The 24,689-nt window shown below is 57.4% G+C and overlaps 3 protein-coding genes across 4 annotated transcripts in view; all 3 read left to right on the top strand.

The window, feature by feature from the left end:
- Positions 1-24,689, top strand: part of LOC146426391 (alpha-2-macroglobulin-like protein 1) — a 155,571-nt gene that overhangs the window by 123,815 nt on the left and 7,067 nt on the right. Inside the window, exons 2-11 of the mRNA XM_085040064.1 lie at positions 21,050-21,205; positions 21,489-21,541; positions 22,171-22,191; positions 22,300-22,453; positions 22,568-22,652; positions 22,737-22,845; positions 22,927-23,041; positions 23,624-23,733; positions 23,868-24,032; positions 24,162-24,389. Of these exons, the coding sequence (XP_084896190.1) occupies positions 21,136-21,205; positions 21,489-21,541; positions 22,171-22,191; positions 22,300-22,453; positions 22,568-22,652; positions 22,737-22,845; positions 22,927-23,041; positions 23,624-23,733; positions 23,868-24,032; positions 24,162-24,389 (1,110 nt within the window). The 5' untranslated portion in view covers positions 21,050-21,135. The remainder of the gene's footprint in view (positions 1-21,049; positions 21,206-21,488; positions 21,542-22,170; positions 22,192-22,299; positions 22,454-22,567; positions 22,653-22,736; positions 22,846-22,926; positions 23,042-23,623; positions 23,734-23,867; positions 24,033-24,161; positions 24,390-24,689) is intronic.
- PRR29 (proline rich 29) lies at positions 234-4,481 on the top strand. Of its 2 annotated transcripts, none has more exons than XM_085083552.1 (6): positions 234-348; positions 781-892; positions 2,684-2,799; positions 3,503-3,657; positions 3,789-3,856; positions 4,130-4,481. In XM_085083552.1, the coding sequence occupies exons 1-6, from the start codon at positions 271-273 to the stop codon at positions 4,156-4,158; spliced, it is 558 nt and encodes a 185-aa protein (XP_084939678.1). In that variant the 5' UTR covers positions 234-270; the 3' UTR covers positions 4,159-4,481. The 2 variants fall into 2 exon arrangements, with proteins under 2 accessions (XP_084939678.1, XP_084939677.1); XM_085083551.1 differs by having other exon boundaries at positions 3,786-3,856.
- On the top strand, positions 4,629-11,743 carry LOC146426392 (1-acyl-sn-glycerol-3-phosphate acyltransferase alpha-like). The gene is made up of 6 exons (XM_085083553.1): positions 4,629-6,979; positions 9,269-9,402; positions 10,062-10,237; positions 10,345-10,440; positions 10,732-10,804; positions 10,987-11,743. The coding sequence occupies exons 1-6, from the start codon at positions 6,654-6,656 to the stop codon at positions 11,208-11,210; spliced, it is 1,029 nt and encodes a 342-aa protein (XP_084939679.1). The 5' UTR covers positions 4,629-6,653; the 3' UTR covers positions 11,211-11,743.

The raw sequence follows: 24,689 nt of genomic DNA, 5'->3' as shown, positions 1-24,689 counted from the left end.
CTCCCATTCCCTAACGAGGCTCAGGTCCCATTAAGTGACCCTTTGCCCTCTCCTCACCACGAGACACAGGGTCAGGGGACACTGCCAGCCCCGAGGGGACACACGGACACCCCAGCCCGGTACCCCCAGGACCTTTCCCGGAGATTTCCTGCCGGGAAAACCAGCCCGGGAACATTCCTGGCCGTGCCGAGCCTCCCTCCGGGCAGCGTTTGTTTCTGCCGGGAGCCCTGGAAACCAGCGCGGCTCCTGCGGCAGCTCCGCAGCCGAGCCATGCAGCGGGGAGCAGCAGGGGACCCCCGCGGGCTCTGGGGGGACACCGCAGCTGGGACCTTCCTGGTGCCACAGCCGGTGAGCCCCGCGGGCGCTTCTGCCTCTGGATTGATGGGATAAGGCTGGCAGTGGGATGGGGCGGGAGGAGAGAGGGGCTGGGCTCGGGTGGCACTGGGGGCTCTGCAAACGCCTCCCAAAGGCCATCCCTGCACAGGGACATGTCCCCAGAGCTGGGGACTCGCCAGGTGAGGAAGTCACCCAGGCTGGGAGAGCTGTATCCTTGGAAAAACCAGGGGAGAGCAACCATTCCCTTCCCCAGGGCTTCCGTCCTGCTCCCCCCGGGGCCACCTGCTGCTTCTGCCACCAGCCCTGTCCCCTGCCTCCAGCCCTGTCCCCTCTCCTCCCCGCCCCCAGCCCTGTCCCCTCGGTCATCTCCTGCCCCCTGCCAGGGCGCTGAATGATCCCAGGGCTGGGCGATCCCAGGGTTTTCCTTCCCCTGCTCCCTTCCAGCTCCGCTCCATGGGATCTCTGCCCGGAGCCGTTCCCGTGTCGCGGCCGCCGGTGTTGATCCTGCAGCAGCTGCCCGGAGCTGTCCCCGCGGGACCTCCGCCGGTCCGGGGAGGTGAGTGAGGGCAGAGCTCGGGCAGGGCAGCGCTAAACCCGCCTTGCTGTGCCTTGCCTTCCCTTTTTCCAGCTTTTTCGGGTGCGAGGCAGGCAGAGGGGCTGAACCACACTCAGGAATGTCCACCCCGTCCTCGGATAAATGTTTGGCCCCACAGAATGGGATTTTGGGGGGGTTAACCAAGCCTGGCCTCCAAGGTGCTCCCAGGAAAGAGTTCGGGGCTAGGATTTTTTTTTTTAAAATTAATCCGCTTTTGCTCTGCAAAACCTCATTCCCTGTGGGCATCCCCAGGGAACGCCAGGGTGACATGGGCTCCTTGGAATTGCGAGGTGGGATTGAGTGGGACACACGGAACCCCGGCGTGTGCCAGAGTCCAGAGAGGCTTCACCCGACCTTGTGCCAGCCAGGCTGCAGCAATCCGGGCTGGGACGGCTGGGGCAGGGAGCTGTGGCCACTGGGGACACACCGAGGGCAAAGTCACCTCCTGCTGTGAGCAGGGGGAAGGTGGAGCTGTCCTTAAAAAGCCAGGGAGGAAAGAGGATGCTGAAAATCGGTGTGGAAAGGAAAGAGAGAGCCAGCCCAGCCCCTGTGGGATGGGTTTATCCATTCAGAGCTGCCAGCACTCCATGTCCCACCCCTGGTTCAATTCCTGGCTGCTGGGATACTCCCTGCTCCCAGATCCACCTCCAGCAGTCCCAGGATGTGCTGGGATGCTCCTGGCTGGAGGGACAGCCGCCCCATGGTGTGCTGGGAGCTCAGCCCTGCAGCTCTGAAGGCTTTGGGGTTCTGGCATATAGGGCAGTGATGTGCAAATCCTTTTTTACCCCAGCTCCAGATCAGGAAACCAGGGAATCCCAGAGTGGTTTGGGTGGGAAGGGACCTTAAAGCCCATCCAGTGCCACCCCTGCCATGGCAGGGACACCTTCCACTGTCCCAGGCTGCTCCAAGCCCCAGTGCCCAACCTGGCCTTGGACACTGCCAGGGATCCAGGGGCAGCCACAGCTTCTCTGGGTGGGTGAAGCCATCAGGATCTCAGGGGAATCCAGCAGGTTTATGGGAATTTTCATGGGGAATTTCACCCCTACAGGACGTGGGGATGTTTTGGGGGATGCAGAGCTAGATTTGGTGTTTCCTCTGCACATGTTGGCCTCAGAGCCACCCGCAGTGTGTCCATCCAGCCAAGGGTAGAGGGACATTGCCAGCTCCTTGTGTGGAGACAGGCAGAGGCTGAGGAGGCACGGAGCATCCCCACCCTGCTCCTCAGCTGGATGCAGCTCCAGTAGTGGAGATTGGGATCTTGGGATCCCCACAGTGCAGCCCCACCTCCTGCCCCTCCGAGGGGGCTCTGAGCCCCCTGTGCCCAGGGCAGAGCTGACCCTGGCATGCTCAGTGCCACCCCAAGGACACCCTCTGCCAGCTGGTGCCAAGGCAGGGTCTTGCCAAGTCCCTGAGCACTTCCAGGGTTGGAAAAATTCTCCCCAGAATGGGTGGGAAATCTGATGCCTCCAGCCCCAGTAATCACCCCTTGCGAGCCAGCCCAGATGTTTGGTCACATTTGCTAGGAAGAAAAGACTCAAATATGGCAATTGTCAAGCTTTATCCAAGCAAAAGAATTTTTAAACACCACATGGGCCTTCCAGATTGGGGTGGGGAAGTCTGGCTTTGCTCCCACTGCTTGGGAACAGGGAGGAGCCTCGGGGCCACCCCATGCCAGGTACTCATCCCGTGCCTGTGCTCCTCCTGCCCTCCATCTGCTCCCTCCCCGACACAGGATCTCTCCTTCTCGGGCAGATTTGATGGAGCTGATGCTGATCCAAACCTCCCAAATGCACCAGCTGCTGATGCACAGCCTGGCAGTGGCAGCTCTGACGTCCCTTGGCTTCGGGCTATGCCCAGCCCCTGCCCAGGTGAGGCTCAGGGGGGCTGGGTGGGCAAAGGGACCAAAGAGGGGGGCAAAGGGACCTTCCCAGGGCTGTGCAGGAGAGTGGGATCACCATGACGCACTTTGGGACCGTCTGGGTGGTCCCAGCCCAGCTCAGTGCAGGCTCTGCAGCCCCAAGGGGTTTCGGGGCTCTTTGTGGTGGTTTGAGCCTCAGCTCTGCCAGCTTCGATCCCACCCAGGCCCTTGGGAGGAGGTTTAGCCCAGCTGGGAAGAGCCAGGACCCTCCGGAAGCACAGCCCATCGGGAAGGCAGGCGCTGCCAGGGCTGGAATTCAAAAATCCCTCTGGAACCAAAACCATATGCAACATTTCACCTCCTTGAGGGGAACAATGCTGCTTTCGGGGCAGGGCTGGGCTGCGGCAGCTGCTGAGCTCGCTGCCAGCTGGCACCGCCTGGCACTCACCCCCTGCCCTCCCAGTGCCACCAGGGCGGGGCTGGCTGGGACTGAACCCAGCGGCCACATCAAACGGGTCTCAAACGGACCAAACGGGCTCTGCTCATGGTCCCATCTGTGCGGCTGCCACCCCCCGTGTCCCCAGCAGCTGTGTTCCCACGCTGGCTGCCCCGGGGCTCTGTGGGGACCCGGCGGGAGCAGCCGAGTGTGATCGGTGGGAAGAGACGCTTCGGGAGCCCCGGGAACTCAGCCCTGCCCTTGTCTCTCCCCGCAGGCACTGGCAGAGCCTTCGCAGCCCGAGGAGGAAGGGGAGGCTGTGGTTTTCCACCATCACTACCTGCCCTATCCCAGTGCCACCCCCATCCCGGCGGGGCCACTCCCGGGCCAGGTCCCCGTGCGGTTCCTGGGCTCCTTACCCGGGGACGAGGGGTGAGTGACGGGGGTGGGGCTCAGTGCCACCTGCTACACACAGTCCCCGGTGTGACAGCACTGCCAGCCCCGGCTGGGACACGAGGGACCCCATCCACCCATCCATCCATGTCTTTGATCCTCTCCAGCAGAGCTGTGCCTCCCCCGCCGCCCCCCAGTGCCACCGGGACAGTGGGACCTGATGTCCCCCCGGCAGCGGGTAAGTACCCCATGGGGCATTGTCCCCATGGCCCCCAACAGGAACAGCTTTCCCTTGAGCTTCCATCACCCAAGGCTGAGCTTCCCTGCTCCCTGTCTGCATCCCATCCCTATATCCCATCCCATCCCTATATCCCATCCCTATATCCCATCCCATCCCATCCCTGTAGCCCACCCCTGTAGCCCACCCCTGTATCCCATCCCTGTATCCCATTCTATCCCATCCCAGGCTGGAATCCCTGGCACACCCTCCAGTCCCCCCTTTTCCCTACAGAGTACTACAGCGCAGAGGAGAGGCCATGAGCTCTGCATCCCCTTATCCCGAAGATCCCGGATGGATGCTCCACAATTCCCATGGTTTTGGGGTGGTTTCCCTCCGTGAGAAGCCCAGGGCAGGGCTGTCACGGCCCTGTCACCAACCCTAGTGACATCCCAGTCCCAACTGGGCACTGCGTCTCTGCCAAGCCACGAGGAGCGGGTGGCACAGGCTGTGCTGTGCCCCGTGGGTGGGACAGGGGGATGTTCCCAGCCCAGGTGGTCCCAGTCTTCATTAGTCCCTCCAGCTCTCAATGCAGCATCGCCTGTGATTAATTTGCTTTGTTAAGAGAGCGCCCTGCTGTCGCTAATTAAGCATCTGTAATTACATGGGCTGGTGGCTCCGTGCCTGAGGGCAGGGGCTCCCTCGGGGCTGGGGGGAAACCAGAGCCTCTGGCACCCCTGGGAGGGTCTGGGGTGCTTGGGGGGTGCTGAGGGGGTGCTGGGGTGCTCGGGGGGTGCTGGGTGCTGGTGCTGGGAAGATCCAGGGTGGGATTCTCCTGGCTGAGCACAGGGAGAGCTGGATCTTGGTGGGGGTGTGGTTGGCACAGCAGCCTGAAAACGGGAAATCACAGAGTTGCCCAGGATTTAGTGACCCCTCTGCTCCCCGGGAAGCAGGAGGAAGGGGGAGTGAAGTCCCTTGGGTGCTGGGAGCTGTTCCCTGCCTCTGGCACCTCCCCAGCCCCACTGAGGGGTGCCAGCCCTGCTCTGCCCCACGGGGCTTCCAGGCTTTTCCCTGGAGCACAGCTCCTGGCAGGAGACTTCAGGACTGATGGTCTGCAGCTCAGAGGATGCAGAAGGGCACCTTTAACCCCCTCCTTGGACTGCCCTGCCTCTCCTCTGCCCGGTGGAAGGCAGGATTTATCCTCCCTGTGCTCTGGAATGGGCAGATGTTCCTCAGTCTGGCTCCTGGAGGATCTGGAGGAAAAGGATCCCAAATATGGAGCAGGAGGATCGTGTTGGAGTCCAGCACTAAGGTCCATCTCCTCCAGCTGAGAGGGACTGAAGGAGACAGCTGAAAGCAAAGCTGGGTTTGATGGGAGACCAGGCTGGTGGCCAAAGGTTCCCACATGGACACAGAACGGGAAGAAGGAGGCGAGGAGTCACCTGGAATGGGATGGACAGGAAGGGTGGGCTGGAGATGTGACCCAATCTGAGCTTTAATATGAGAATAATGAGAGGAATGGGAGGGTGGAGCAATGGGCATTGCAACAGGCCTGGTGGACGTAACCCCACGGTTACTGGTCAAACTGGGGCACCCTCCAGCATGGCCAGAGCCTGGGGACATCTCTGTCACCTCCAGGGGACAGAGGAAGTTGTGGGTGGGAAAGGCAGCCCTGGGCACGGGGAGGGGACAGCAATGCAGAGTGGTTGGGCTGAGGACAGGTCCTGCCAGGTGAGGGACAGGAGGGCTGGGATGTCCCAGGGGATGTGACACCTTCCCAGGAGTGTCCTAAGGGGACTGGAAGACCCCCAGAGACCCCGCTGGGGTTTTCTGGGGAGGCAGGAGCTGCTCACAGGCTCCTGGCCTGGGCTCAGGACTGACCAGATGGCTCTGGGCAGCAGCACAGGAATGTCCCTCCTTTCCCCTGGATCCCTGGAAGTGTCCAAGGCCAGGCTGAACAGGGCTTGGAGCAACCTGGGACAGTGGGAGGTGTCCCTGCCAAGGCAGGGGTGGCACTGGATGAACTTTAAGGTCCTTCCCACCCAACCCATTCTGTGATTCCCTGGTCTGGGCCATGGAGCAGCAGGGCTGGGAAGTGCTGCTGGAGCTGACAGCAGCCCAGTGTCCCTGCTGGGACAAGGACTTGGTTCCCAAAAGCAAGGCTGGAGTTTCCATGGGTCCTGTGCGCCCAGTGCCAGGGACCAGAGCAGGAGGAGGGGTTAATTACAGCCTGTGCTAATTGCAGCCGTGAAAACACCTCATGCAACACAGCCTCTGGCTGCCAACTAGGCCAAGGGCTGGCAGCGGGGGGGTGGCAGAGCCCAGCCCCCAGGTCCTTGGGGACCTTGGGGACAGATGCTGGGCATTGGGAGGGCAAGAGCGGAGGGGCTCCTGCTGCCCAAATGGAGCAGGGATGGGCAGCACTGGCACGGCATTCCTGCTGTCATTCCAGGTGGGAGATGCCTTCCAATAATCTGATGCTCTGCAGGGTGAGGTTTGGGTGCCAGCAGGTGACTGTGACAAGCCTTGCCAGGGTGATGGCCATGGACCAGGAGCAGCTGCTGCTGTCCCCACCAGCTGAGACTCCCTTTCCCAGGGTTGGCATCCCTGTGGCCAGGAGAGATTCCCCAGCCTGGGACAGTTTAGTGAGCAGCAGATCTGATTTTATCAATCTGGAGTCACTGCAATGGCTTTTGATAGCCCAGGAGAGGTATCAGCGGTGACACCTCGAGTGACTCAGGGTGCTGGTGTGACTCACAGCCACTCTCCACCCTTGGGGGGGTGTCCTGCTTCCACCTGAGCCACTCCATCCCTGGGGATGGGATCCACACTGAGCCTTCCCCTGGACCAGCCCCAGCCGCCCACGCAGGATCCTCCTGATTCACCTGCCACGCTCGGCAGCAGCTCTGGCCACTCGCCTGGATCCCATCCTGGGCTGTGGGTTGAGCTCTGGGGTGACACCATGGATGTTCTCCTGCTCCATGGGCTGCTCCTGCTGCCCCTGGCAGCACTGCTGCTCTACAGGTACAGCCCCAGCTGCCAGTACCTCTGCAAGGTGGCCTTTTTCAACTGCTGGGTCGTGGCCATGGCCACCCTGCTGTCCCCCTTCGCTGCCCTCCGGGGACGCTCCGTGGAGAACATGAAGTGAGTGTGGGCTGGGGGTGGGGAGCTGGTTGGAGCTTGGCTCAGGTGGAGGAAACCCTGTGGTTTGTGGCCACAGGCTCTGTCCTGCTCTGGATGTACCCACAGCTGGGTCACAGCTGGTGGCAGAGCCCCAGGGCCACAGTGAGACCTGTGGTCATGTCCATGTGGCAATGAAGGTGTGTCTTGCGGTGTGGGGAGCTGCTGGCCATGCCCAGGGAGGGTCAGGACGTGATGGAGTTTGGATTTGTGGTCCCCGAGGGGTGAAATAACATGAAAGGGATCATTCCTGGCCATGTCAGTGTTGGGGTCACCTCCTGGGAGGGTGACAGTGGGGTTTGGAGGCACAGTCATTGGCAGGGGGCAAACACTCGCCAGTGCTGTGTCCCTGGCACTGGTTTTGCCCATGGGAGACCTGGGAACAGCATTTTGGCAGAGGGATTGAAGGTGGGGAGGCCCTAGCACAGGTTATTCCATGGCTGCTCCATCTCTGGAAGTGTCCAAGGTCAGGTTGGACAGGGCTTGGAGCAACCTGGGACAGTGGAAGGTGTCCCTGCCATGGCAGGAGGTGGCATTGGGTGGTTTTTAAGGTCCTTCCTACCCAAACTATTCCATGTTTCTATGATTGTGGGAGGTCTTGGTGCCATCGGCTGTCCCCATCACAGCCATTCCCTGATCCCAGCCATTCCCTGATCCCAGCCGTGTCCCGACTCGTGCTCCCGAGGGTGGAAGCAGTGAGATAACATCAGCTGAGATAACATTGCTGTGCAACACCGGAGGAAGGTCTGGGTGCTTTCAAGCTGTTGCAATCCTGTTGCTGGATTCCTGGGCAGGATGAGCACAGCAGGAAGGATATAATTATGTCACAGGGAAAAATATCCCATCTTGAGGAATTTGCTGAGGATTTTTGCTGATGGATCCGGGGCTCGGCGAGAGTCTGGTCGGAGGTTTGGTGTGATCAGGCAGAGGTTTGATGTTCCCAGAGGTGGTGCATCCTCTCTCCCACGTTCTTCCCGGCAGGAATGCTGGGCGCACACACAGCATCCAGGGCTGCTCCAAAGCCAACGCTTCCGTCTTAGTGGAAATCCCTGAGGGAGGCAGAGGTGACTCACCTGCCTTATCAGAGCCGCCTTATCTTGTCCCACCGACACCTCAGTGGCCCGGCACAGCACGCCCAGCTCCCTCTCCTTCGAATCCCAAAGCCTGCGGCTTGGAGCGCTTCCCTGTCATTAGTGCTGGCTTTGGGGCATTGCTTCTCCTCGGATCCTCAGGGATCTCTGAGCATGCGGCTCCCGAAGAATGGGGGAATACCGTGGACCCTGTGCCTTCTCCTCCCTCTGTGCCTGCTCTGCCTCCTCCCACCTGCCTGGCGCTGAGCCCTTCCCTGTGCCGTGCCCTGTCCCCTGGGGGCTCCCTGGCACCAGTCACAGACTGAGGACCCTGGCACAGGCACTCTGTGTCTTGGACAGTGCCCCATTCCAACACCGAGGTGTCCCAGCATTTTTTCTCCACGGCTGCTGGAATCCCTGGTGCTCCCTCCTCTCTCCATTACTCTCATTATTCTCATTGCGCTCTGGATGTTCCCCTTCCTGTCCAGCCCTCCCGGGATGTGACACCACTTTTCAGCACAAATCCATCTCTTCCCGACCCTGCAGGTCTGGTGGAGTGATCTGTGATTCCCTAAGGAATGTATCTGGGCTGGTTTTCCCTTCCCTGCTCCTTCCCTTCCCCCTGCAGCACCAAGCTCTGCAGGGACAGCCCCTGGAGTCACCCACATCCCTGTGGATCTGCCTGTCCATCCTGGGGATCATCCATCCTCAGTGTTCATCCATCCCAGCTCAGCTCCTCTGGCTCTAGGAGTCTGCAGGACTGGGATCTGGATTTCCATGCACGGATCCATCTAGGCACCTGGGGAAGTTCAGCAGAGTGGGCAGAGGCAGTTCATCCTCATTGGGCTGTGAACATTCCCATCCCATCCCACCCCTTCTCTTTTTGCTTTCCCATCATCCCTGGACACCAAAATCCTGTTTTCTCCCTGCCATCACCTCGTGCTGGTCACTCTCCCTCCCCAGCAGCTCCCTCAGCTCTGAGCCAGGAGCCGAGCTCAGCTCAGGTGGGAAGCAGGTGAGTCCTGAGCCTCAGGGGCTGCAAATGTGTGAGAAATCCAAGCACCCCTGAGCCTCAGCCCTGATCCCGCAGAGCAGCTGCGCCTGGCCCACCCCGCTGCCCCAGAACAGGGCAGATCTTCCCACTCGTGTCCCTCTGCCTTATCTCGTCCCTTATCTCCGCCAGGCTCCTGCGCGCTGCTGTCCTGCCCCTCAAGCGCTTCTACGGCATCCAGATGCGGGTGAGCGGCGCCGAGCGGCTCCGGCTGCAGGGACCCTTCGTGATCGTTTGCAACCACCAGGCTTCCCTCGACCTCATAGGTGCGTGCGGGGCAGGGCAGGGCAGGGGGGCTCCTTGGCACCTCTGGGGGCTCCAGGAGTGTTCCAGGATCGCTTTGGGGAGTCTGCACCGGGATATGGGCAGGGATGTGTGGTGGGAATGGACTGGGAGAGCTTTTGGGATAAAGCTGTGCTGTAGGGAGAGGACTGGGACAGCGGGAGGTGACGCCACAGGGTGGTTCTGGGACTGGGGACAGCTTCAAGGCCTTTAAATCAAGTCTAAAAAAACCCCAATCTGGTCCTATATTAGGGTGTAAATGATTAATGAATCTGGGCACTGATGTAATTTGGCCTTTCCAGAGGGTTCCTCTCTGCAGTCATTACCCCTCAGGGCTGGCTGAGCTGCAAAACTTATTCCTGATATCCAGCTGGTTTGTCCAATCTGAGAGCTCAACTTCCAAGCAGTCAATAATTTTCTGAGCTGATTTTTCTGCTCCAAAATGTATTATTGATATCCAGCTGGTTTTTCCAACCTGGGAAGTTTAATTCCAAGCAGTCAACAATTTTTCTGCTGCAAAACTTATCGCTGATACCCAGCTGGTTTGTCCAACTGGGGAGTTCAACTTCCAAGTACCTTTCCTGTCTGATTTTTCTGCTGCCTGGGGTTGGGATGATGTTGATGGGTGTTGTCCATCCCCCAGCCATGGTGGAGGTCATCCCCGAGCGCTGTGTGCCCATTGCCAAGCGGGAGCTGCTCTACTTGGGCACAGTGGGCTGGGCCTGTTGGCTCAGTGGCATCATCTTCATCGACCGCCACCGCAGGGACGCGGCCATCGAGGTCATCTCCCACACTGCCAGCACCATGAGGCGGGAAAACGTGAGGAAAACTGGGTTTGGGGGGGAAAACACCTGTGGGGTGAGGGGGATGTGGGCAGGACTGAGCTGGCTGAGGTCCGGGGTCACCTCTGTCCCTGTCCCCTGCAGCTCCGAGTGTGGGTTTTCCCGGAAGGCACCAGGAACCCCAGCAAATCCATGCTGCCCTTCAAGCGTGGGGCTTTCCACCTGGCCGTGCAGGCCCAGGTAAGAGCATCCTTGTGGTCCATCAAAGGCTGGACTTGATGATCTTGGGGGGCTTTTCCAAAATGATTCCTCCCCTTTGTCTCAGCCTGGATGGAGCGGGTGGGGGTGAATCCTGGAGCAGAGGGATGGAGGGGTTTGGTCCCCAGGGATGGAGGGGTTTGGTCCCCAGGGATGGAGGGGTTTGGTCCCCAGGGATGGACACTCTGCTGTGCAGGAGCAGGGAGGAACAGGCAGGAGTCCCACCAGGGAGGGCTCTGTCTGGGGGACCAACTGACCCTCTATGTCCTGCAGGTTCCCATTGTCCCCATTGTGATCTCCCCATACTGGGACTTCTTCAGCTCCAAGGAGAAGAGATTCACCTCTGGTAAGGGATGGACAGGAATTCCCATGGCAGAGGGCAGGGCTGGTGTGAGGATGAGGATCTTGGGAGTCTCTGTGGGATACTGAGGTGTGGGGAGGCAACTGGGGGTGGAAGATGCTCTGGGGAATACCTGGCTCCTGGTGGGATCCTCTAACAGCATCCCTGGCTTTTCCCTCCTCTCCCAGGGACCTGCACCATCCGAGTCCTCCCCAGCGTGGAAACACAGGGCCTGAGCACAGAGGATGTCCCCAAACTGACCGAGTCTGTCCACCAGACCATGGCTGAGGCCCTGGCCGAGATGTCCACGAGTGACCACAGAGATCAGGACATGAAGCAGCCTCTGCTGGGGCTGGGCGGGGTCAGGGGCAGCCCCCAGTGCCAAGGGGACACAGCCGGGAGCAGCAATTAGGCAGAGGGAGTGAGTCCCTCGGGGACACCAGGAAGGTGTCCCTTGTCCCCTGAGGAGGTGTCCGGCAGCCCTGCCACCGCCCCGGCAGGACGGTGTCCTAAGGGGAGCAGATCAGGGCAGGACGGGGACCACACAGTACCCCCAAAACAGAGCAAGGTGCCCCCTGGAACCCCTTGTTGTGACTGTGCTTCCCCTGGATGTCCCTGTGCCAGACCTGGAGCTGTGGTTGTCCCCCTGAAGTTGTGGCTATCCTCTGGGATGGCTCCTGCTTGCTCGCTGGGCAGGGCAGTGATGCTCCAGGCAGGGCTGGGGGTTCCTGGCCCCATTTTCCACCCCTGATTGTTGGGTTCCCCCGTGGATTCTCCTTCCAGAAGCTCCTACAAGCTGGAAATGCTGTTTGGGTACAGCCAGCTCTGGGGAGGGGTCCAGGTGTGTGGCCCGGGGGGGACATGAGGTCCAGGGGATGTTGCCAGGTGGGAAGAGCATCCTTGGTGCTGAGCTGTGAGTCAAGGGTGGGAGATTAAAGAGTCTGGAGCTGGTGCTGTGTCCTGGCTGTGCTGAGGGGCTGAGGGGGGCCTGGGGAGGGAGGGGGATCCATCTCCTCAGGGAGACTTCATCCCTGCACATGGAGCATCCCCATGGACACCACAGCTTCTCCAGGGGTGAGGAACACATGGCAGGGTGAGAGTTGCACTGGAGTGGTCTGGGTTTGCCCCAGGGTAGAGCTCTCCTTGCACCAGGAACTGCACAGGAACAGTATCCATTAAAGCCTCAAATTCCCAGCAATACCTGGATTGTGCCCACCTGGAGTCACCTCTCCATGGCCTCTGGACCACGACCCATCTGCCAGCTGGATGGTTCCCTGCAGCCAGGCCGGGATTTGGGATCTCCTGGCTCCTTCCCAGCTGAGCAGCTCTGGGGCCGCAGCAGGACAAGGATGGGGCAGGGTGTGGCTGTCCCCTTGCTGGGAGCAGGGTGGGCAAGGCTTCCCCTCCCATCCTGGGATAAAATGTGCAAACCACAGGCACAGAGCTCTGGTTTGGCATCATTCCTGCTCTTGGGAGCAGCTGGATTATGGAGGAAGTCCTTCCAATCTGTGGCAATCGTCTGACACCAAACAGCAAAGAGGCTTCTCATGAGGAACTCATGGGATTGGGAGCTGTCACATGGAAATGGCCAAGGGCACAGGAAGGTCCCATGTCCCAGAAAACTCCTTTAATCCTTTCCTGCTTCCCAGGATTTCCAGTATGGGGCATTGTCTGTGATCTCTGAGCTGGCCTGGGGGTCTCACCACACCCCCACTGCCTTGGGGGTGCTTTGGCTGCCCAAATGTTGGGTTTGGGGGGTTAAGCCTCAATAGAATCATGGAAATTGGGTGGGAAGGACCTTAAAGCCCCTCCACTTCTGCCACGGACAGGGACATCTTCCACTGTCCCAGGCTGCTCCAAGCTCTGTCCTACCTGGCCTTGGACACTTCCAGCGATCCAGGGGCAGACACAGCTGCTCTGGGCAAAACCTTGTCCTGCCTGGAGGGCTGAGGCCCAGCCAGAGCCCTCACTGGGTTTTCCACTGTCAGTGGGAACGAAAGCTTGAGGAGAGGGAACAACCTTGGAATGGGGGCTCTGGGAATAACTTGCTCTTCCTGGTCCCCCAAGGCCTGCCCTGGCCGGTTGCTTTGTTTGTCCAGCCCTGGCACAGCTGGCCAGGGCAGTGCTGAGTCCCCATCCCAGGAAGGATTTTGCAGCTGTGGATGCTGTGTGGCACATGGGGACAGGGGTCAGTGGTGACCTTGGAGGAGCTGTGAGCTCCTTGTTCCCAACAAACCACCCCTGGGATGTCTGGCAGGTCATGGACCCCCTGCCCACATCCAGCACGGCAGGGTGGACTCTGGGCGATGCTCCCAACTCGTGTCCTCGCGGGTGGCAGGTCCAGCCTCCTCCAGCCACCCACAGCCTGTGGTGTGCTCCAAAGGGCAGGGAGGTGGGCGTGGGGCTGTGTCCAGCAAAACCTGAGCTGGGCAGGAGGGGGGACAGACCTGTGGCCATCTGAGATCCCATGGGAAAGGTCAGCCCTTTTCATGGTGTCCCTTGAGGCCCTGGCAAAGATTCCTGGAGCAGCTGGAAAGTGTCCAAGGCCAGGCTGGACAGGGTTTGGAGCACCCTGGGACAGTGGAAGGTGTCCCTGCCCTTGGCAGGGGGTGGAAGAGGATGAGCTTTAAGGTCCCTTCCAACCCAAGCCATTCAATGATTCCATGGCTCCCACATCCCCAAAGGGAAGGGAACTGCCAAGCCCCAGAGCAGAGGATGTGCTCAGGACACTGTGGGGCTGTCGTGGAATTCCTCAACTGTCCCAAATTCCCACCAGGAAGAAGGAAGCAGCTTGGCCCTGCCCTGGTTGGTGTCCAGCTCCCAAGTGTGGAATAGGAGCAGATGGAGCAACACCACATCCCAACACTGTCCTGTTCCTCTGCCTAGATTGGACGAATCTGGAGGAAACTGGGCAAAAAGCCAGCCTGGGACACAGGATTATCCCAAATTTGGTTAGATTTGGAATACCTGTAAATTTGCTCTTTCTGAAAAATCACCTCCAGCTCCCAGCCTCTTCTCATGTTTTGCTCCCGGGTTTTGTTTTCCATTTGTTCCCACTGCCTCCTGACATCATTTCCCAGCAAATCCATGTGGGGGTGGCTTGTGACCCAGATTGACCCTCCAGGAACCTCTCCCAATATTGCAAAAATGCCTGTGAGCCTTGACCCCCGGAAGCTGTGGGCAGATGGCAAACATTGCCTGGCCTTTATCTGCAGGTGCCCTGGGTTCCTCTGCCAGCCCTGATTTCCTCACTGGATGGGACACGAAGATCCCATTTCTGAGCCTGCAGTGGAGCAGATGCAGATCCAGAGCAATCCAAGACCTGCAGGAGGAGGCTGTGGCCATTCCCAACAGCCACATCCTGCTGGAGACATGAGGTCTCCAGCCCTTCCCATCCTCTTCCTCACCCTGCTCCTCTCAGCTGGGGCCTCTGGAGCACCGTAAGTCCCTTCTGTGTCTGTCTGTGTCTGGTGGGGTGGCTTTAACCTTGGATCCTTGGCAATTCCTGGTGGGATTCAGTCCTGGCTCTGCTGGCTGGGATGGTTTAACCTCAGCTCCTTGGCAGTTCCTGGTGGGATTCAATCCCGGCTCTCTGGCACTGACTGCTGCCCAGGATGGGAGAGCTCAGGCTGGGGGCTTGTCCCTGCCCAGGATCACTGAAGACATGGCCCTGATGGCTCTGGGCTGGTGGCTCTGGGGGGTTGTTGTCCCCTCACCTGCAGAGCTGAGCTGAGGAGCCAAGGGCAGCCCAGAAGCCAAGAGGGGAGGCTGGAGAGCTTCCTGTGCTGCCAGGGGCTTTTCCAGGTCTCTGTGGGACTGTGCTGGATGTGCCTCACCACAGGACTCTCCTGTCACCTCTCCTTACCAGGAGTTACGTGGTGGTGTCTCCAGCAGTGCTGTATCACCCCCACCCTGCTGTGCTCTGGGTGCACCTCAGTGACCTCCAGGGGCCTGTCCAGATCCATGTCCAGCTGCAGAGACACAGCGGCACCCCGCCCAGCACCCTGCTCCACAGGGAGATCCAGGAGCCTCATCTGCACTTGAATGTCACCTTCCCCGTGAGTGTCACCCCAAAGTCACCCTGTCCTGGCTGAAAAGTTACATGTCTGCCAGGGAAGGCAGGAACCTTCCTGGAATGCAAAAATCACCCCTCCCTCTAAATAAGAACAAGAACAAAAGTTCTCCCACTCATGAAGTGAATTTTCCCTTTTGTTGTTGTTACAACCACAGCAGGTGGTTGCTGCTGGCTCAGGCAAGGCAGAGGGGCTGCCATGGTTCATCTGAGGCCTCAGGAATGCTCTGGAAATGCTCCCAAATCTCCCAAGGGGGTGGTGGGTGCTCAGAGGGGATCAGATGGGAGTTGTCTCCCTTTGCAAAACTCCCCGGCAGCAGCTGGTCTCTGCCTCATGGCAGAAATGGCAGAGGGGAGCAGGCCTGCGGTGGCAAAGGGAAAGTGTAGCAATAACCCTGGAGCAGCCAAACGCCCTTGGTAACACACACGACCTTTTTCCTTGACTGCCAACCTGAAAAAAGGGCTGGAAACCAACTCCCTGCCCCCCAGGCAAATGTCCCAGAGTCCACCCAAACACCTCGTGCGGTGTTACACCACAACTCCTGAAAAACCCCTGAGTGGGAGAGCTGTTCCACCAGGCATGACTCCCAAACTCTTGTTCCCCTGGATGAGCCATCACAGTGGTGCAGGAGAGTGCTTGGCTCCCCCTTTGGTTTCTCAGTCACTTGAAAAACCACCCCTTCTCTGCTTTTCCAGCATGCAACAAATGGGAAGAAATTAATTTGAGAAATAGAACCCATGACATTATCAATCCCAAATTTCTTTCCATACCAACATGTTACATTGAACTTAGACTTTTAAACTATATCCATACGTGAATCATGCTAATTATATCCATTTATACATCCAGCTATGGATATAGGCACAGAGTCATGGGCAGTTCATCCCAAAATAAGGTCCTCTTGAGGTATGCATTGTATTTCTACATCCTTCTGCATCCCCCACCAGGTGCTACCAGGTTCCTGAGCAAACAAACCCCCACATATGACAGTATTAATCCAAACAGTCTTTCCTAGCATAGCTCTCGTATGCACCACAGGAACATTATCTCCTTCTGTTCTGTGCAGGGGCTCTGATCAGGCAGGGCCAGCTTGGTTGGTGAAGGCTCTTGTGTAAACTAGCAATGTAGCCTTTGCCAAATGCAGATCCCACTGCTTGAAGGTCCCATCCACCATCACCTTCAGTGTTGTTTTTAAGAGGAGTCCCTCGCAGTGCTCAGCTTTGCCAGCAGCAGGTATATGGTAAGGAATGTGGTACACCCACCCCATGCCATGTTCCCTAGCCCAAATGTTTATGAGGCTATTTTTAAAATGAGTCCCGTTGTCTGACTCAATTCTCTCAGGGGTACCATGCCTCCACAGGACTTGGTTTTCAAGGCCCAGGATGGTGTTACAGGCAGTGGCATGAGGCACAGGGTAGGTCTCCAGCCACCCAGTGGTGGCTTCTACCATTGTGAGCACGTAGCACTTGCTGTGGTGGGTTTGAGGCAGTGTGATGTAATCAATCTGCCAGGCCTCCCCATACTTGTATTTAGACCGCAGGGGTTTCACCCGCTTGACTTGCTTGATGGCAGCACATGTCTCACAGTTATGCCCACTTACAAGTGGCATCTCTGCCCTGGTGTCCTGAGGCATCATGGGGCTGTAGAGCTAGGAGCAATTCTCCCTTGTTTTGTCAATTCAAATCTATCTGTGATACCTGGATTTTGGCAGCCTGATTCACCTGTTCATTGTTTCGGTGTTCCTCATTAGCTCGACTCTTGAGGACATGGGCATCTACATGACGGACCTTCACAGATAGCTTCTCTAACCGAGTGGCAATGTCTCACCATTCTTCAGCAGCCCAGACTGGTTTTCCTCTCCAACTGGCCTTTTCCCACCCTTCCAGCCACCCTCACAGAGCATTGGCTACCATCCATGAATCGGTGTAGAGGTAAAGCTTTGGCCACATCTCTCAGTCAGCAAAGTCCAGGGCTAACTGAACGGCTTTGAGCTCAGCAAGTTGGCTCTACCCAACTTCTCCTTCTGTAGCTTCTGCAGCTTGTAGCATGGTGCTCCAAACAGCTGCTTTCCATTTTTGGATCATCCCTACAATGGGATACAAACCATCAACTAAAAGAGTGTAGTGTGTTTTCTCTTCTGGCAGTTGAGCTTCCTCTGTACGTGTCACCTGTTTCTGCTGCTCTTCATCTGTCAGAACAAAGGTCTTGCCTTTAGCCCAATTCGTGATTAGCTCTAAGATCCCAGGGTGATTCGGGTTTCCAATATGGGCACCCTGTGTAATCAGGACAATCCACTTTACTCCATGTAGCATCGGTGTTGTGATGGGTGGAGAGAACCTTTTCCTTGAACATCCACCCCAGCACTGGTAGTCGGGGTGCAAGGAGAAGTTATGCTTCTGTGCTGATTAACTCCAAGGTGCCTTGGACACCTTCATAGGCTGCCAGGATTTCCTTCTTGGTGGGAGTGTAGTTGGCTTCGGACCCTCTGTAACTTCGGCTCCAGAATCCCAGTGGTCGGCCTCAAGTCTCACCAGGCACCTTCTGCCAAAGGCTCCAGGACAGACTATTGCTCCCAGCTGCAGCGTAGAGCACATTCTTTACCTCTGGTCCTGTCCTGACTGGGCCAAGGGCTACTGCATGAGCAATCTCCTGCTTGATCTGAGCAAAGGCTTGTTGCTGTTCAGGGCCCCAGTGGAAATCATTCTTCTTGCAGGTCACCAGGTAGAGAGGACTCACAATCTGGCTGTACTCGGGGATATGCATCCTCCAGAAACCTATGGCGCCTAGGAAGGCTTGTGTCTCCTTCTTGTTGGTTGGTGGGGACATCACTGTGACCTTATTGATGACTTTGGTAGGGATCTGGTGTCGTCCATCTTGCCACTTCACCCCCAAGAACTGGATTTCTCTGGCAGGTCCCTTGAGTTTGTTCTTTTTGATAGCAAACCTGACTTGCAGGAGAATTTGGGTGATTTTCTCTCCTTTCTCAAATACTTCCATTGCCATGTTCCTCCACACAATGATGTCATCAATGTATTGCAGATGTTCCGGAGCCTCACCCTTTTCCAGAGCAGCCTGGATCAGTCCATGGCAGATGGTGGGACTGTGCTTCCACCCCTGAGGCAGTTGGTTCCATATGTACTGCATGCCCCTCCAGGTGAAAGCAAACAGGGGTCAGCACTCTGCTGCCAGAGGGATGGAGAAAAACACATTAGCAATGTCAGCAGTGGCACCACTATGCTGCCTTGGACCAGCCACAGTGGGATGCTTCTTCTACTCCTTCCCAGTCAGGCTCCCCTCAGCTTCCAACAGAGTCAACTACTGTGATCCCCCGTGTACTGGTTTGAAAACAAACCAGTGGGAGATCACAAGTCAAGACCGAAATTAAAAATAAGTGAAATAATACAAGGAAAAGCACTGACAAAGTCAGGTACAACCTGACACCCTATTAGGGTGGTGGTAGCAGTCCAACTGAAGTAGTCCAGTTGAAGCGGTGATCCTGTGAAGGTCTGGTCTCCAGCTGAAGGTCCAGTGGTAGCTCTTGTCCTCTGGGAACCCAGTAGACAGGGCTAGCTCAGGCAGTTCCAAGGCCAGGTTATATCCAGGTGGGAACACCTGGCTCCTCCCTCCTGGGCAGAGCATCCCACAATGGGATGAGATAAATCCATGACTCATGCGGTGGGTCCCTGATGGCCCATTGTCTGTCATCTGGGGTGGGTCATTAGCAGGTGATAACAGCTAACGGCCCATAGCTGGTGGTAATAGAATACTTAAATACATCTATATTGCAACCTAGGACACCTTAAATACATCTGTATTGCAACCTAGGACATTATCCACCCCTTATTCTATTACCATCTAGACAGTTCTCACTTAAGATAAGGTCTCCTTGTGGTACACAAAGGGTTTCCCCATCTGCCTGCATCACCCACCAAGTATAACCAGGTTCTTGGGCAAAAACCACTCCACGGATGGGCTTGCCTTTGCCTGAGGTGGGACTAATCCAAACAGTCTTTCCTAAAACACCTCTTATGTGTACCACAGGGACTTTATCTCCATCCACTGTGTGCAAAGGTTTGGACTGGGCAGGACCAGCTCGATTGATAAAACCTCTTGTGTTAACCATCCAGGTGGCTTTTGCTAAATTCAGTTTCTAATTTTTGAAGGTTCCCCCGCCAAGTGCCTTCAAAGTTGTCTTAAGTAGTCCGTTGCACCATTCAACTTTCCCGGCAGCTGGTGCATGATAGGGGATATGGTATATCCATTCAATTCCGTGTTCTCTAGCCCATTCTTGAAATTCTAGGCCATTCTTGAAATGGGTTCCATTGTCAGACTCGATTCTCTCAGGGGTACCATGTCTCCACAGAACTTGCTTTTCCAGGCCCAAGATGGTATTCCAGGCAGTAGCATGAGGCACAGGGTAGGTCTCTAACCATCCTGTGGTTGCTTCCACCATGGTCAGCACGTAGCGCTTTCCTTGGCATGTTTGGAAAAGGGTGATGTAGTCAACTTGCCATACTTCCCCATACCTATACTTTGTCCATCGTCCACCATACCACAGAGGCTTCACCCGCTTGGCCTGTTTGATTGCAGCACAAGTCTCACAGCTGTGAATGACCTGTGAGATGTTGCCCATGGTAAAGTCCACCCCTCGGTCACGAGCCCATCTGTACGTCGCATCTCTCCCTTGATGACCAGAGGCATCATGGGCCCAACGAGCTAGAAATAACTCTCCTTTGTGCTGCCAGTCCAGATCCACCTGTGACACTTTCACCTTGGCAGCTCAGTCCACCTGCTCGTTGTTATGATGCTCTTCATTAGCCCGACTCTTAGGTGCATGTGCATCCACGTGTCGAACTTTCACAGTCAGCTTTTCTGCCCGGGCGGCGATGTCCTGCCAAATCTCAGCGGACCAGATGGGTTTTCCTCTGCGCTGCCAGTTGGCCTTTCTCCAGCGATCTAACCATCCCCACAGTGCATTGGCTACCATCCAGGAGTCGGTGTGGAGATAAAGCCTTGGCCATTTTTCTCGTTCGGCAATATCCAAAGCCAGTTGGACAGCTTTAAGCTCTGCGATCTGACTCAATCCACCTTGTCCCTCGGTAGCCTGTGCAACTCGTCGTGTGGGGCTCCATACTGCAGCTTTCCATTTCCAATCTGTGCCTATGATTCGGCAGGAACCATCGGTGAAGAGGGCATAGCATCTTTCACTCTCCGGCAGCTCGTTATACGGGGGTGCTTCCTCAGCACGTGCTACTTGCTCCTCTGCTTCTTCTGAAGATAATTTAAAAGTCTCACCTTCAGGCCAGTTTGTTATAATTTCCAGAATCCCAGGGCGATTCGGGTTTCCAATACAGGCACGCTGCGTGATGAGAGCAATCCATTTGCCACACGTTGGGCGCCAAAATATGTATTGGTTTGAAAACAAACCAGTGGGAGATCACAAGTCAAGACTGAAATTAAAAATAAGTGAAATAATACAAGGAAAAGCACTGACAAAGTCAGGTACAACCTGACACCCTATTAGGGTGGTGGTAGCAGTCCAACTGAAGTAGTCCAGTTGAAGCGGTGATCCTGTGAAGGTCTGGTCTCCAGCTGAAGGTCCAGTGGTAGCTCTTGTCCTCTGGGAACCCAGTAGACAGGGCTAGCTCAGGCAGTTCCAAGGCCAGGTTATATCCAGGTGGGAACACCTGGCTCCTCCCTCCTGGGCAGAGCATCCCACAATGGGATGAGATAAATCCATGAGTCATGCGGTGGGTCCCTGATGGCCCATTGCCTGTCATCTGGGGTGGGTCATTAGCAGCTGATAACAGCTAACGGCCCATAGCTGGTGGTAATAGAATACTTAAATACATCTATATTGCAGCCTAGGACACCCCGTCAGCCTGGCAAGAGAAACAGCTTCTGCCCCAACATGTGATGGGGAGAAATGTGACTTCCCCATCTTTTGGCAGAGCCTCATCCCTCACACAAACAAAGTCCCTCCAGGCTCAGCCCAGTTATCCCGTGGCTGGAATGACCCCATCTGCAGACCTGCAGGGCACTGGGGGGAGGTTTCTTCCCAGCCCCTGGCTTGGGGAAGGTGATCCGGGGACTGAGGAGTGCTCTGGGTCACCCTGCAGGAGCCAGGGCACAGTCCTTGTCCTCACCTGGAGTCTGCTGTTCCCCCTGCAGGCTCCAGCCCCCTCCAAAGGGAAGGAGGAAATCGTGGACCTGCATGTCTCAATCCAGGGAGATTCCCTGAATGTCTCTGAGACCAAGAAGGTGATGCTGAGAGCTCTGCACCATGGGATGTTCATCCAGACGGACAAGGCTGTCTACAAGCCTGGGCAGGAAGGTGAGTGGGGCAGGAGGGACCACTCTGCTCTGGGGGACCACCCTGGTGGGGGAAAGGGGTGAGGAGGCCCAGCCTTGCTCCTACACTGTCTGGAAATGGGAAGGATCACCCTGGGATGCCCTGGAATGCCCAGCAGGGGTGCAGGGCAATGCCAGGACTTGCTGGAGGCTCTGCTGCCTGAGGGGCACTGCAGGACTCTGGGAGGATTTCCATCCACCTTCCCATGGGGAATTCCCGTTCCTGCAGATGTAGCCACTCCTCCATCTCTGTTTCCTTTTGCCAGTGAAATTTCGGATTGTCTCTTTTGATAAAGACCTGACTCCCAGCAACGAGAAGGTGAGAGCAGGGCTGGCGTGCGGGGAGGTGGCAAGGGCTCCCTGCACTGTCCCAGCCAGCCGTGGGAGAGGTGTGGGTGTCACCTTTTCCCTTGGGAATGCTGCCCCAGCCAGCTGAACCTGGGGAGCTGCCCCCGGGGGCAAGGATGCCCTGTGCTGCTCAGGGATGCAGCAGGATCAGGAAGGAGAAAGCAGCATGGCACGTGTGACACGGGAATGTGCCCACGCCAGCTCCCGGTTAGGGATGTAGCCATGGCGAGTGGGAAGCAAGGAATGTGCTGCTGATATCCATCAAGGCGTCAGACACCAGGAACAACAGCAGGCTCAGCCTCTGGCAGCCCTGAGCAACCCCTGGGGTCTCTGGAAGTGCAGGATGTTCCCAGATTAAATGGGTTCTGGACTCTTCCTAAGGCGCTGGGAGATGTCACCTCTCTGTGCCATGCTGGCAGTGCCCTTGGCTCATCCCAGCCAGAGCCAGTCTCAAAATCCATCCCAAAGCATCTTGATGGGTGGGAAGTTCACAAGATCCTACAAAAAACCCTCCCTCTACTCCATCCACGGCTGTGCCCACCCTGGTGAGACCCCAAGGAACGGAACTGCTCCTCTGACTATCCTCTCTTTGTCTTCCAGCTGCCCCTGGTGTTCCTGAAGGTCAGTTTGGGACACCCAGGGAGTGGGGTGGGCTCGGGAGGGCCAGGAGAGGGGACACGGGACACAGCCAGGGCTCCCAGGGCGCTGATCCCGTGTGTCCCTGCGCAGGATCCCAGCGGGAATCGCATTGCGCAATGGCGGGACGTGACCCCTCGGCAGGGAATCGTGGATTTGTCCCTCCCACTGGCCTCAGAGCCAGCCCTGGGCACCTACACCATCAGCGTGGAGGGGAAGAGCCATTCCTTCAGCGTGGAGGAATATGGTACAATGGGATTGGGAATGGGATGCCACCATGGGCAGCAGGACTTGACCCCCTGCAGACCTCTGCACTCCCCAGGACTCACTGTCCTGGGAGTGACCACACTCTGTCCCCCAGTGCTGCCCAAGTTTGAGGTGACCATTCATCTCCCCAGCGTGGTGCGGCAGAAGGACGAGAAGTTCCCACTGGAGATCTGTGGACGGTGAGTTGGGAACAGGGAACTGGGATGGGGTGTCCAGCAGGGTGTGGCCCCCCCAGCACAGCCTCTCCACTGTCCCCACAACAGCTACACCTATGGGAAGCCTGTCCAGGGCAAGGTCCAGGCTGCCTTGTGCCTCAGCCCAAGGCTCTGGCCTCACCACAGGACGACAACCTGCATTCAGGTTACTGGGCAGGTGAGTGTGGCCGGGACTGGGGGTGTCACTGGGACAGCTCCTTCCCAGGAATGCTGCTGATGAGGTTGATTTTCCCTCCAGACGGAGAAGAATGGCTGCTTTTCCACAGAGGGTTCGTTGGCTGCCTTCAACGAGACTGCCACACGCTGGAGGAAGGAACTTGATGTCGAAGCTTCACTGGTGGAGGATGGGACAGGTCAGGATGGGGGTGTGTCCATCTCTACCTGCTCCCAAGGGATTGTTCTTCACCAGGAACAGCCAAAGCACCGCTGGGATTTAGGGGTGAACATGCAGGGATGGGGTTTTGGGTGGGGATGTGAGTCAGGTCAGCCTGGCAAGACTTGGACTTCCAGCAGAGGAAAATTGCCTTTCCAAGATCCAGCAGCTGAGCCCTGTCAGTGCAGAGTGGTTGGGTTCTCCCAGGGTGGAGGAGTGGCTTTGTCTCCCTCACTCACCACCTCGTCACAGCAGGAGTGCCTGGCTTGGCGTGAGAGAAAGAAGAGCAGGGCTTGCCCCTATGCCCAGCAGTCCTCGTTTTGGTGCTTTGGTGAAGAGCCTTTTCTGAAGTGTCTGCCCACAGCTGCACCCTGGCTTTAGGTCTGAAATATTCCACAGGGCTTCTGCTGCTCTTGTAGGAGATGCAAACGGTGCTGGGAGCAGCAGGAGGAAAGCCTCCATGTCCAGGGACCTTTTGTGTGTGGGGCCAGAGGCACTGGCAGGAGCTGAGCTGTGTCCTGTGTCCCTGCAACTCCCTGAGCTCCCTGCTTCCTCTCCACAGGGCTGGAGATGAAGAGCACCAAGAGCTGCGAGATTTTACCTGAAATATTCACGGTCACCTTTGAGAAGCCTGATCATGTCTACAAGCCTGGCCTCCCCTACACTGGGACGGTAAGGGGAGCTACCCTCTCTGCAGGGCTTACCTGCCCGCTGCTGCTCCCAGCCCTGCTCCTGCCCACCCCCAGCGCTGATCTCCCATGGCTGCAGCCCCAAATCACAGCATCTCCCATTCCCTCCTGGCACAGATCCTGCTGAAAGCACCTGATGGCTCCGGGATGCCCCAGAGACAGGTCCTGCTCTTGCTCAGGAACCAGGGACAAGAGAAAACACAAACCTTCGTGACAGACAGCTCAGGGAGAGCCTCCTTTGAGCTGGATGCCTCTGGCTGGAATGGCAGTGTCTCCTTGCGGGTTAGTGCCCCACCCATGTCCCCCTGGGGGGTCCCTGAGCTGCTTCCTGCAGTGCGGTGTGGCCTTGGAGCTGCACCGGTGACACCTCGGGGGCTGCTGGATGGATTCATCCCCTGATTCCCACCTCAGGCTCAAGTCAACAGGACAGCCCAGAGCCAGGATGAGGACATGACAGCCACCTACCAAGATGCTTCTCTGAGAGTCATGCCCTACTCCTCGGGGAGCAGGAGCTTCCTGCACATCCGTGACCCAGAGGGGGAGCTGCCCTGCGGCCATTCCCACCTGTTCCATGTGGATTCCATCTTTGGCAAGGAGGCTTTAGGGAGTGAGCAGAAGAACCTGGATCTGGTTTTCATGGTGAGTCCCGGCCTGGGGAGGGAGGGCAGCAGCAGGAATCCGGGTGGTTGTGTGGCAAGGGGCACGTCTACACACATGTACGTGGTGGTGTCCCCTGGGACAGGACAATGAGCAACCTGTCCTGGAGAGACTGAGGGGGTGTTAGAGGAGGTGGCCACTGTAGGGCCTGCACTCCCATGGGAGGTGTTGGGGGGCTGGAGACTGGGCATGGTCAAAAGTCATCCCAAAACCCTCATCATGGGTCCATCCTCCATCAGGGCACTTTGGTTCTGCACTCAGCATCAGTTTTGTCCTCACCCT

This window comes from Lichenostomus cassidix, chromosome 27 (assembly GCF_008360975.1).
Source record: "Lichenostomus cassidix isolate B80296 chromosome 27, HeHo_3.0, whole genome shotgun sequence".
Classification (NCBI taxonomy): Eukaryota; Metazoa; Chordata; class Aves; order Passeriformes; family Meliphagidae; genus Lichenostomus; species Lichenostomus cassidix.
This window is presented reverse-complemented; position numbering and strand designations above follow the sequence as displayed.

Coding starts and splice junctions, on each gene's coding strand:
- PRR29 (XM_085083551.1), top strand. CDS start 271: ATGCAGCGGGGAGCAGCAGGGGACCCCCGCGGGCTCTGGGGGGACACC. Junction 2,800..3,502: donor TATGCCCAGCCCCTGCCCAG/GTGAGGCTCAGG, acceptor CTCTCCCCGCAG/GCACTGGCAGAGCCTTCGCA. Junction 3,658..3,785: donor TCCTTACCCGGGGACGAGGG/GTGAGTGACGGG, acceptor GATCCTCTCCAG/CAGAGCTGTGCCTCCCCCGC.
- LOC146426392 (XM_085083553.1), top strand. CDS start 6,654: ATGGGATCCACACTGAGCCTTCCCCTGGACCAGCCCCAGCCGCCCACG. Junction 10,238..10,344: donor GCACCATGAGGCGGGAAAAC/GTGAGGAAAACT, acceptor TGTCCCCTGCAG/CTCCGAGTGTGGGTTTTCCC. Junction 10,805..10,986: donor GGAGAAGAGATTCACCTCTG/GTAAGGGATGGA, acceptor CTCCTCTCCCAG/GGACCTGCACCATCCGAGTC.